At 41.9% G+C, this 12,453-nt stretch overlaps 1 protein-coding gene across 1 annotated transcript in view; it reads right to left on the bottom strand.

Moving 5' to 3' along the window:
* The window catches only part of col2a1b (collagen, type II, alpha 1b), a 44,090-nt gene that overhangs the window by 17,790 nt on the left and 13,847 nt on the right, over positions 1-12,453 (bottom strand). Inside the window, 13 exon segments of the mRNA XM_018742303.2 lie at positions 277-384; positions 2,498-2,551; positions 2,829-2,927; positions 5,053-5,097; positions 5,551-5,649; positions 7,803-7,856; positions 8,021-8,065; positions 8,614-8,667; positions 8,889-8,933; positions 9,427-9,480; positions 9,946-9,999; positions 10,608-10,661; positions 12,188-12,241. Coding sequence (XP_018597819.2) covers positions 277-384; positions 2,498-2,551; positions 2,829-2,927; positions 5,053-5,097; positions 5,551-5,649; positions 7,803-7,856; positions 8,021-8,065; positions 8,614-8,667; positions 8,889-8,933; positions 9,427-9,480; positions 9,946-9,999; positions 10,608-10,661; positions 12,188-12,241 — 819 coding nt within the window.

The following is a 12,453-nucleotide window of genomic DNA, read 5'->3' as shown; positions in this document are numbered from 1 at the left end:
TGTACATTTCATAGCTTACGTGTCATACTTTTGTGGCATTCAATACATATAAAATAATTAAAAAAACTTGCATTATCAGCCCAAAATAATTCTGATTCAGTTTTTGGTGCAAAGTTTGTAGTTTGGGATTTATGGGAAATTACTTAATATGCGATATGTGTTCTGAATTGATAATATGGGCAAAATGAGGTAGTCTCTGCTCAGAGTCATCAGTGTAGTAGACTGGTGAAAGGCTCATCCTATGTAACTGATACACGGTGTGATTGTAGAACCCACTCTCTCGCCAGGAGGTCCAATTGGGCCCGCAGCACCAGGCTCTCCTCTGGGTCCCCTCTTGCCCTCCTCTCCTGCTGGGCCAAGAGGACCCTGAAGTCCAGCGGGGCCCTGAATGAGGAAGGCACACATATACCTCAGTAATGCCCCTCACACCTGTTGGCAACAACGGAGCACCAGCCAGAGAAACTTGGCTGTGCCGAGGAGTTCCACAATTTGTCCATGACCATTTTTTTTTGCTCGCCATCAAAGTGATAATATGCAATAGCCGAAAAACATTGCAATTACAGAGGATTAACTAAATTCTTTCTGAATGCAAATCTAACTATCAATTACAGAAAATCTATGCAAAAATTCAGGCTAATCCTAGATCATGGAAGCATGTCAAATGCTGGACAACAGAGCAATCCCTGCAAATATTCCAAGCTCAGAAACAGAACTATGATGAGCAAACATGCTAATTATTTTATCAGCCTTAGAACAGGAACAGGGTCTGGAGGTTGTTTACAGCAGTTCACGTGCCTGGAGGAACGGCGAAGAAACAGCACCCCCTGGTGGCCAAATACCGCAACTTCCATCAATTGGCTTTACAAACTGCAGTGCGCGCACTTCATCCTTCGAATAGGTCTTGCAGTCTTAAATCACATCTATTTTTAATTTTCTCATAAATAATAATAAGCAACAATATAACAGTTTTTCAGACATACGGCATATTTTTTTCTCCGCTTGAATTCTGTATTTTAAGTAGAATTTTTTTGTATTAGAACACCTTTTTTTTCATGGTTTATTTATGCATATACTTATGCCATGTAGTAAAGAAAAGTTTGTCATACACTGAGGATGATATTACTTGCAAAACAGTTTTAGATTGCAAATAAAACTTTAGCATGTTCAAGGGTGAACATCGGTGCCAGAATTTTTAAAAATTCATTTTTTAACAAGGCAAATCACTGTTTTCTTCTCATTTTCCTGTAGCTGAAGATGGTTTTAAAAACTGCTCAGGGCATTTCATGTAGATGGGTGACTTTAAAATGGTTGTAACATGTGTAGTGGAATGAATGTTTGTGATTGTCCTGCAATGGACAGGCACCCTACCTGGGGTGTACCCTGCCTAGCCTAGTGCCCTATGCTTGTGGGATAGGCTTGTGACAGCTACAACCTTTCAATGGCATAGATAGTGACTGATAGTGGGTGAACTCTTCTGGGAACCTTCAGGGGCCCAAGGAGTGGCATGATGTTTAGCGTCCCCTTCTGGGAAGCACGCGAAGTGTCCATCACCCATGTAGAGTGGCACTCATGGCCCCTACTAGTGCCAAACTGAAGCAAGTGTGTGGGCAGGGTTTTCCTGTTTGCACATTGAAGAAATTCTGTTGGGTTAAATTTACATTAGCCTGAGAGGACAGCTGGTAGTGTAGTGATTAAAGCTGCTGCCTTTGGACCCAAAGCTTACAGGTTCAATTCATATGTGCAGCTATAATACCCTTGAGCAAGGTACTTACCCTGAATTGCTCCGCTAAAGTTACTCAGATGTATAAATGGTTAAACAACTGTAGGTAACTTAACATTTTAAGCTGCTTTGGAGAAAAGCACCAGCTAAATGAATAAATGTAGGTCAATTTAACAGAATGCTTAAAAGTCAATGTGCCATCATTTACATTGCAGCAACTCCACTGAGGACAGAGTGTAGTAGGAACTGAATATTGATATCATGCACTGAAGGCAGAAACCCAATCCCACTAATAGGATAAGGGCTTGAAAATAATGTGCATACAGCACACAACAAGGTTAATAAGGTAAAAAATGCATAACTGATACTATTGATTGACCAGGTATACTGTTATTTTTTATTTTATAATTTAAAGAACCTCAAACATCTGAAAGATAATATGTATCATATAGTAATGCATGACAACTAATATATAATATTTAAGTAATCAATACGTAATATGCAACAATATTAACACGTAAGCCTTTTGCATTGAAATACATTGACAGTAATAAACTACCTTTGTCTGAGAAGGAATTTTGGAACCCAACATTTAAACACAAAAATGTATGTTCCAAACTGTAAGCGAAATAAATTGAAAATGGATCACTTTTTTTCATTTTCATTTTCATATATTTGTTGTTTTTTCTCAGCTGGTCATACAGTGGTAGGCAGAACTAACTGAGAGCCGATGTCCTGGACTGACACTGAGGGAACAGAGGGCTGAAAAGTACTCACTTGCTCTCCTTTGGGACCTGCTTCACCCTTGAACCCTGGAATACCAGGGTCACCCTATAAGAAAGGGCAGAGAGACAGATGTGACAGCTGCAGCATATTGTAGCCTAACATTTAACGTTGTCATAAGTTCTCTAATCTCTAGTTAAATAACTTATTAGAGAATAAAACCTTCCGACGACGGGACTGGGTTATAAAAATATTTATGACGGCATTTGATCGCGAGAAAAGTAGAAACAATTGAATTGCACGGACTTGACAAAAAACAACAAACGCTGCACATCAAACACACTCCATCCTACAGCCTAAGAGCACTGAGAGAACGGAGACCCACCGACTGCCCTTTGGGCCCTAGAGGTCCCGTGGCTCCCTGAGGTCCAGGGGGTCCACGGGGTCCTGGGAAGCCAGGAGCGCCAGCAATACCAGGAGCTCCCTGCAGGTGAAAAACAAAGCCAGGATCACTCCTTCATCCCTACGGGGCTGGGCGAAATTCGCAGGCGCGGTCCTGATGTGTTTGGAGGGACATAGTCTCACTCAGCTGTAATCAAGTCTTCATCTCCAAATGGCCCATTTGGCTGTAATATAAGCTGTGCGAATTTCATTTCCCGAAGATACGTAACAACTATTTACACAGGCCAAGGGCACGAAACAGAGACGCACTTTGGTGCTACTAATGCCTTTGCAATATTATATCTTCTGTATTTGTATGTTGCATCAGGCTGGGAGCAGCAAAAACTGAATTTCGTTATTCAATTCAGTTTATTTTTACAGGGCGCTCTTCTCACGCAGTGACACACGTTACACTTGGATAATGAGAAAAAAGGCTAATTTAACTGAATTTAATGTACTAGAGAATAACTGCTGCCATAATCCACAGATAAATAATAATTCACAATACATTTTATTCCCAAAAAACTACAGTAATGTGAATTTTACCCAAGCAAATTACTGCATAATAACACACATCTTAATAACTCTGTACCTTAGCCAGAGAAAGTGTGATCCCTAGTTTTAGTATCGTATCGCCCATCCGTGAACTATAGTATTACATTAAACCTTCACAGATATATACCAGTATTGGGGCTTATTTCTACTGTTAATGAATAAAATAATTTCAGCGTGTTTGTAAATATAAAAATGGCAGGCATTTGTCTTAAGAATGTAATATGTTAGGTGATATACAAAAAAAAAAGGAAACTATTTCAAAGAAACTCTACGTTGACAATAAAGAAGTCTTTATCTGAGCCAGGTTTTGTTTTCGGTTCCAGAAATTTGGAGTTTGAACCTGTGTTACATCACCTATTGGATCTGGCTATATTTTATACCTTAGCAGCTGGTCATAATTATAGCCATTAGGTTCTGTGGGAGGGATGTTTAAAAACATATTGAAAAAAAGCAGTTATTTTGGTAATAAACAGATGTTTTTTGTCTGGAAGCTTATTGCTTATGAATCTACAACTGGAATGAGATGATGCACAACCCCTCGCTGCTTTAAGTACAATTGAAACAGCAAACGCTCCTTTCGGTTGTGTTTCCCGGCACCTCGGTTTGAAACTGCCTTTAAAATGGCTCGACGCACTTGCGCTACAGCTATTTGACAATATTTTAAGAGGATTATCTTCTTCCATTTTATGAAATAATTAAATAAAATGGCAAATTATAACTGGCTCGAGATGAAAAACGGAGCCCATTAAACTTGCAATGTATTTGTATTCTACTGGGAATTTGAATTAGTGCCCTGTGCTGAGATACAAGGAATTAGGTCAATTATTAGGAATGAAAGGTTACAAATGCACTTCCTTCATTTATTTATCTTTTTTAACGGACCATCTTCGCAGCCCAGGAAAATTTAGTCGAGTTAATTTTCACGTTTCCGTTGTATTTAAATTAATTTGTATAATGTGATTTTCAAACAGGCCCTTCTCACGTTCATCTTGTGCTCGACTTTGGTGACATCGCTATGATTTGAGAACGTGTCACCCGATGGCAGACTGACAACTAGCGACTGTGAAGCGGATACAGGTGCCTGAAGCCCGGGTTCGGATCACCTGCAGCAGCGGCGCGCTGATCCGGCCTCCTCCTCCGCAAGCGTCTCGTGAGCAAACAGCTCAATGTGACTTGGAACTGCCCTGGGCTGCATTTTGTGTTTGTTGTTGTGTCTGACTGCTAATTATACGTGAATGCGCTGAGAGGCAGGATTTCAGGCCGGGAGATTTTAGCTGCATTGGTGTCTGTGTTTGTCCCTTCGGAAAATATGTTGAACACACTGTCCAAGTGTGCAGCTTAATTAATTTAATATCCCTAGATGTGCACATCTATAGAGCTGACACCAGACAACATAAATGCTCTGTGTTTGGCCTTTATATTTATTCCGCTACATATTGAGGTGGGATGTATAATCTAGTATAGATAAATTATTAATTGATAAGAAAAATGATCAGAGGATAAAGTCATTTAAATGCATAAGAACTGTGCAGTTAGTTTTGAGCGCTCGTTCGTAAAATTACTTTCTTTTGAAAGTAGAGCACAAAAAAACAGGTCACAGTATATGTACTTACAACAGATCCCTTGGCTCCAGGGATACCGTCGGTACCAGGGTTACCCTGCAGAGAAACAGCTCTGTTGTGACATACAAAATTAAAGGACCTATAATGGCACGGCTACAATCTTCCTGCAAATATAAGGTTTGAAGTTTTCGTTGATTTATAGTGTGGGCTAAGAATCCAAGTGGCACAAAACACAAAGAGGAGAATAAGCCAATGGGTTTTGGTGAGCTGTGTGTTAAGCGTGGTGATGTCAACTGTTGGGTCTCTTCGTTCTCAGTGTCTGCACACTGCCAACATGTTGGTGGTACTTTGAGAATAACGTACAACATGTATGGCACAAGTCATCTGAAAACTTACAGTCCTTCTAAAGGAGCTTAGTATGTAAGAAACAGGACTGCTTTACAGGGTGAACCATAGATCTACTTGTGCCACAGTTAAGCCAGAGCTAATCTGAATTCTGACTGTGTTTTATGTCTTTTCAGGGTTTTCACCATTCTCAGAGGTACTTACAGAAGGACCAGAAGGTCCGGGAGATCCTGGCGTTCCGGATTCGCCGCGGGGTCCCTGGGCTCCCTCAGGTCCACGAGCACCCGTGGGACCAGCTTCACCCTAGACGGGGATGACAGAGAGTCTGGGGTCAACTGGAGCCAAGGAATCAAAAGCAAAACTGTATTTTGATGCAGACAGTCACAGACACTCGCCTGTGTGAGTGTCTCCATTAAAATGTGACTGCCAGCATTGCTTCAACAAAGAAATAATATTCTGCACAAATAAATGAAGTTAAGACTGGCTGTGTCATGTTCCACTACAGTAAATGCTTCTCTCTAAGAGGTCTGTAAGGTCTGAAACTCATATAGTACCTGTAACGTAACGTAAGCATCTAGGTTCCTTTTATTATGTTTTATTCATTTAGCTGATGATTTCTGCCACGGAGATGTACAATGTTTGATTTGTAAGGTGCTGACAATGATCTACCCGTTTTTTGGGCTGTACAGCTTTTTTTGCGCTCAAATCAGTGTCAGAAACGAGTGCTTGGGTGCCAGTAAACCAAAAAAACATCCAACAAGTCAGAAAAAGGTGGGAGACATAAATACAATACATAGATTATGTAAGGAGTTATGATGTCACTGGACCGACAGCTGAGAGCAGCAGCGAAAAAGTGACTGTACTACAAGGGTACAAAAATACAGGGCTGTAAGTGTAAGCTTTGAGTGCAAAAATAACATAATATCAGCCTGATTATGTCATTCCTCACAAAATGTACATGTGCGCTGAGGACGACATCCTGCCGAAATGCATTCGTACAGTAAGAAATAAAGCAAAGCTTGGGTGTGCTCTCCCACCTATTTTCAAAACTACTTTTCTATTTTAAAATTATATATTTTTCTGGTGTTGTAGTGCAATTTTTTTCAAACTGTGCCTAATAAATGCATTACAAAAAGCTCAGCACATAACAGATTCCAGAAGCAGCAAATGGACACACCCACTCCTGCCATCAGCCAATGAGAGCAAGCCGTGGTGACATCATACTCACGGGGCAACTCACTGAATGGAATTCCTCACTACTTAGCTCAGTTTTACAAGTGTACAACTTTGACATAATACACTGTTATGTATCTTACGGTTATAAGGTGCAATTTAAAGTTGTAATCTAATTTCTTTTTTCACATCTATGGGGAACACTTAGCTTCCATCTGGCAGAGGTGTAATCTGGCTGTAGCATGAATCCACTGAGGGGCCCATATTGAAAACATGGGGAAAATGTTATTACATACCAAAAAAAGGAAAAGGACAGAGCAGAGCAGAGGAAAGCTAGCAATATTCCTGAACTGTTGCTGTGGTAACAGCTTAGGATGATCACAACAGGGACAGCAAGGAAGGCAAAAAAAAAAAAAACAAAACCGGGATTTGCAAGAGCACTGGGGTACCTGTCTGAAGTTACACAGAAAAGTCTTTCATGGACAAACACTAAAATGAAAGCCTGCTTACTTCAGGCTTCCCATGTGTGCGCACACATGCAGGTGCATCTGCAGAACATTGGTTTCTTTCCTTTAAAGGGATTACCGAGACAGACAGGCCTTGGGAGGAGAGGCTGTCCAAGCCGTGCCCATTTCTCCCTCCGAGGGCAATTAATAAATTCCCTGATTCTGGAGGGCAGTGGCGTCAATACTACCTGCAGCGGGCCTACAGCTGCGGAGGCTGGCCATAGAGACTTCTCTTAACTATTCAGGGAAAAGAGATCAGTCCCAGGCGAGCAGATGTGAAAATACACTTACATCCCTCTCCCTCCGGTTTTCCACACAGCTGGGAACTCTTTCCATGCTGCCTTCTCCAGTTTCACTCTTTCCAGTCTTTTCCTATGAAGTCTTTCTTCCTGTTTCTTGGCACTTTAAAATTCACTTATTCCCAATCTCTATGGCTTTATATACATTTATATATATATATAGACATATAACTATAAATACAGTGTCTTGTCCAATTGGTTGTGGTCTCTTTTCTCTTGGAAGTTTAGTGTTCATTTGAAAGAACCCAATCTTTGCCCCTTCCCAGACTTCCTGGAGTTTAGCCCAGGAATTCAACCTTCGATATGAACACCAAGCCTGAGAGAATGAGAAGGAAGGATAGAGAGAAGGAGAGACAAAAAAAAAGAGAAAGAAAGAGCCACGGAGACCGAGAGACAGACAGATAGATAGATAGATAGATAGATAGATAGATAGATAGATAGATAGACAGATAGATAGATAGAGCAATGAAGTACATACCTTGGCACCTGGGGAACCAGGGAAGCCTGGAGCACCAGCTGGACCAACAGGCCCCTGACGTAGAGAGAGAGAAAAAGAGAGTCATAAGATTCCGCTTTAAGATGCAGCTTTTCCATCTTCTCTGAACCATTTGGAAACATATTGCACTCCCATTACAATAAAAATACGAGACACAATAATAATCCAAAAACGGTCACGAAAGTGGGGGCAGTACTCACAGGGGGGCCAGCGGGGCCTGGAGAGCCATCGTTTCCACGAGCACCCTGAGAAAAGACAGGTTTGCTAAAGTACTTATTTACTGAACACACCTTGCAGTCAAATGTAACAACACAGCTGGGGCAGATGGCACCGCAGTCGTTCAGGTGCTAAACATGACGCTGAAAGGCTGCAGATTCACAGCCCTGAAGAACAAAAGACAAGGAACCCTTGACAGGACACTCGGTGCCAAACAACGGATTAAACCCAACGCTAAAGCTCGCTTTGAAAACATCGGCAAATAAAATAGAACATATGCCACTCGTATAATAAATTAAGACCTACTACTGCACCAAGAGCATGAGGACTGACGTTACCATTCAACCCATATGGAAGACATGATATATTTCCAAATTAAGCAAAAGTTTTTTAAATATGGACGATGACGCTACTGACCCAACTAAATGTGGTCGACACCACATTCTATGTTAACATCTGCATAGCTGCTGCGGTGTACGAAATTCCACTTATGTTCAATAATCACTGTAAGCAAAGTGATCAATCCTTAGGCAATAGTTTTCACCGGTGGTCTAACGAAATAGAATGGAATACTCACAGCAGACCCGGGAGGTCCGGGTCGGCCCCTCTCACCCGGAAGACCACGGGGGCCCTAAAGAGAGGATTGGAAAAAACAAAAAGTGAATAAATAAGATTTTGGTGCACCGTTCATTTATTTCTGGAGAAATAATTCTGATGGAACGTAATATTATAAATGTGTGTCTGGGTGGATCTCGACGTCTTTGTAAGCTCGTCTCTCGTCTTGATTAGTGCATTTGAACCGCTCTGCATCCTTGCAGATAAGTGCGGAATTATGTTGTTTGGGTTACTCACCATCGGTCCGGGCGCGCCGTTCTCACCAGAAGAACCTGCCTCACCCTGCAGGGAGAACAAAGAGCATCACTAAGAGAGAGAAATGGCTTGGTAGAAGGAGCAACGTGGAGAACGTCATCAGTGTGAGAAAGGGCAGTGTGGAGAGAATAACCGGGAGAGCAGTGATGGAGATGTAATGATGGAAGAGCAGAAAGAGGGATATGCTGGAGCAGTGGAGTCAAAGGGAGAAGCGGAGAACATGAAGGCAATTTAGTACTGATGACAAAATGATGGAAGTGCTGAAAGAGGCAAGGATGTTCTGGAGAATGTGAACATGAGCGAAAAATAGCTGGAGCAGACCGAGGTAGACAAACTGGGAGATAATACGGTACAGGATGTGTTGTTCTATAAAAAAGTGGAATGACACAGTTATGGAGGGAACTGTGGAGTAGAAGCAAGGAATGAATGAGATGTAGTGGCAGAGGAGCCACAGAAAGCAGAGTTTTGAGATGCCGAGAAACAATATTTGACTACGAATCACAGGTATTAGGAGTTGTACCTTAGCTCCTGCAGCTCCACTTTCTCCTTTTGCACCATCAAGACCCGGGTAACCCTGCAAGGCATTCATAAATCAACAAACTGATGGCTGAATTATTGATAAGCCTACCAGTAAGTTCCAGTTGTGGGTTGTGAGAAAAGCCAAAAGGGCAACGTGTTAAGATGGGAGGTACACACTATACTACAGACACACGCTGTCTGAAACCGCTTGTCCCAAGTGGGGTTGCGGTGAACCAGAGCCTAACCTGGCAACACAGGGCGCAAGGCTGGAGGGGGAGGGGACACACCCAGGGTGGGACGTCACTCTGCCGCAAGGCACCCCAAGCAGGGCTTGAACCTCAGACCCACCAAAGAGGGGGACCCAGCCAAGCCCACCGCACCACCATGCCCCCCACACTATGCTAAAATGCGGTAAAATAGACCAGTGGTATTATGCATAAGGGCCTGGGGGTCCTGCTCAAACTGATGGAGATGGACCTGACTAATATTAAATATGTAAGTATTAACTGGTGATACTCACTCTGTGTCCTTTGATTCCAGGCAGACCTGGGGTTCCTGGGAATCCACGAGCTCCCTAATGTGGAAAAAAGGGGAAATGGTTTTAGACAAGATACTGACTAGAAATTAAACCGGACAAAATGGGCTCCATCTGGGCACAATGCCAGCTGATAGCATCATCAATAAAGTCCATCCATTTATCGTCACAATGTGATTGAACAAACAGGGTCACTTTGATCTGGAGCCAATCCTGGAATGCACAAGGTGCTTTGAGGGGCTGTGAAGAACTACTGTGCTGCTCCATCATCAATAAAGTGTCTTTTCACATTGTACAACGCATTTCTTGTTCATGTTTCAAAAATGTTTCCTCGATATGATGACTAGTGTAATTTTTATGACCACTCAGACTAATTCTTCTTAAAAAAATACTTGAAATGTATAACCAAAAGCCATGTAAATAACCGAAGATGAATCGGACTTGAAAAAAATGCATCTGAAGCAGAAACACTGATCTCTTCAGTGCAGATTTGTGTGCACTCAGTCTGAGATGAGGCTGTTAGGCAGAGCAACCAGACAGCTTTACACATCAAGGACAGCATCCCAGCGGGGAACACTTTCGCCATTTAATGAAGCGAATTTCTCCTGTGCTGTGTGCAGCCAAGCTGACAGCTTCTCACACATTACCTGAGGCCCAGAGGGTCCACGATCACCAGCTTTCCCAGGCTTGCCAGCTTCACCCTACACACACAGAGGAATATTGAGCAAAAGAGACCACGGCGTAAAGACGCCTCAGCATATATACTCAGATATGTGGAATGACGAAATTAAAACCAAAACAGTAAAATGTTGGCATTAAGGACTTGGTGTAACTGGCTGAAAAAATATCAAATGACAAGCAAAATGTATTTGCATAATAACTTGGCCTCACAACGCCCCCTAGTGGATTCACATCCTAAAAATATTTTGCACTTTGCTGCCACCTAGCGGGTATAACTGGAACTACAGGTGTGGGACAGAATAGGTCTATTTAATTAAACACTGGATCAAACTTTGCCACCACTGCAAAATTTGGCCCTGTTTTTCGTAAAAGAGTAAAATTCAATATAATAATTTAAAATGCAATGAAAATGAAAAAGGTTCAATTTAAAGGCAAGGATTAAACAAAAAGTTAAGAAGTAGAAATATTATTTAATCAAATAGTTGACACCTTTTTCTGCTAAATCAACTTACAGGATTTGATTTATTTATATACTCGGTGCTTTATTAGAACAACTTGGGGTAAATATTTTACTAATTGCAGTACATCCGTAGCAGGGAGCAGCAATGATCACATTTTTAAGGCCCATTACAACTCATACACCACATGTCACCCTAACAAATACCCCATTACAATGCGGAAATTTAAGTGAGAGAGGGGAAAAAAGGACTGTATTGCATGGTAAATATTTCACATCTGTATACTGATGCTACAGTATTGACATTAAAAGGAAAAAAAATTAAGTTAAAATATTAATGTTTTCAATGGAAGGTTTGAACTTCTAGAAACCATGAATGTGAACAATGCTCAGCTGCATTGTGGTACTCATGTGGACAGTGATGACAGTGAACATGCGAATGATAACAAGGTAACTGATGTCAGCTGGAAGCAGGTGCCATAGTGGTCAGAGCTGCTGCTGCTTTGCACTTGAAGGACAACCCAGCTTCAAATCCTACCTCCTGCAGTAGTACCGTTGTGTCACATACACTAAAATCCTGTATTAATCACCCAGCTGTATCAATGGATAAACCAGAGTACGTATCTTTTAACTGAAAGCTGCTTTGGGAAAAAGTGTCAGCCAGATAAATGAATGTTAAGTGTGACACTGATGAAAAATATAATGGACAGTGAAGGAAAAGTTAGATTTATGGATGACCAGTGATTACTCAGTCAGCACTGGGCTACACTGAGCTGACTGGTTGGACCAAAGTGCCACTTGCTGAGTCTTTGATAGAGGACAACAGTGCGGACACCTGTGGTCAGCAGGGCATAACAGTTGAGGTCTTGTAAGATGAAAAGTGACTTAATCAACAATTTTGAAACTGGAAATGTGAAAAGAAGCATCATCTCTGGTCAAGGTTTTCAGAAGGTCAAGGGGCCAACGAAGTGGTCAAAATGTGAATGCAGTTCGGAAGTCATTCAGGATTTTGCAGGCACATTTCCAAGCGGACATGTGAATTTTTGTGAGACAGCAAGGGACATTTCTGTGCCAGAATGTGGTACTTACATCCTCACCAGGTTTTCCTGGAGGTCCAGGCGGCCCGCGGGGACCTATGGGGCCCTGTCGGGAGAAAAGAGGCACGGATTTACGGAACACTTCCGAGGGATTGCGGCACGCTGGAGACCAAAATAGAAAGTGCTACTCCACGCATACTTTCTTCCCCTTTCCGAGTAAAATACCTGAGGCTATTTTAATCTTAAACAGATGGAGGTGAAGGAGCATGTAACGCTGCAAAAAATAGCAGCGGCGAAATACAAGAAGACAACGTGTAA

Source organism: Scleropages formosus, chromosome 22 (genome assembly GCF_900964775.1).
Source record: "Scleropages formosus chromosome 22, fSclFor1.1, whole genome shotgun sequence".
NCBI lineage: Eukaryota > Metazoa > Chordata > Actinopteri > Osteoglossiformes > Osteoglossidae > Scleropages > Scleropages formosus.
The sequence above is the reverse complement of the archived record's forward strand: the minus strand, read 5'-3'. Positions and strand labels throughout refer to the sequence as shown.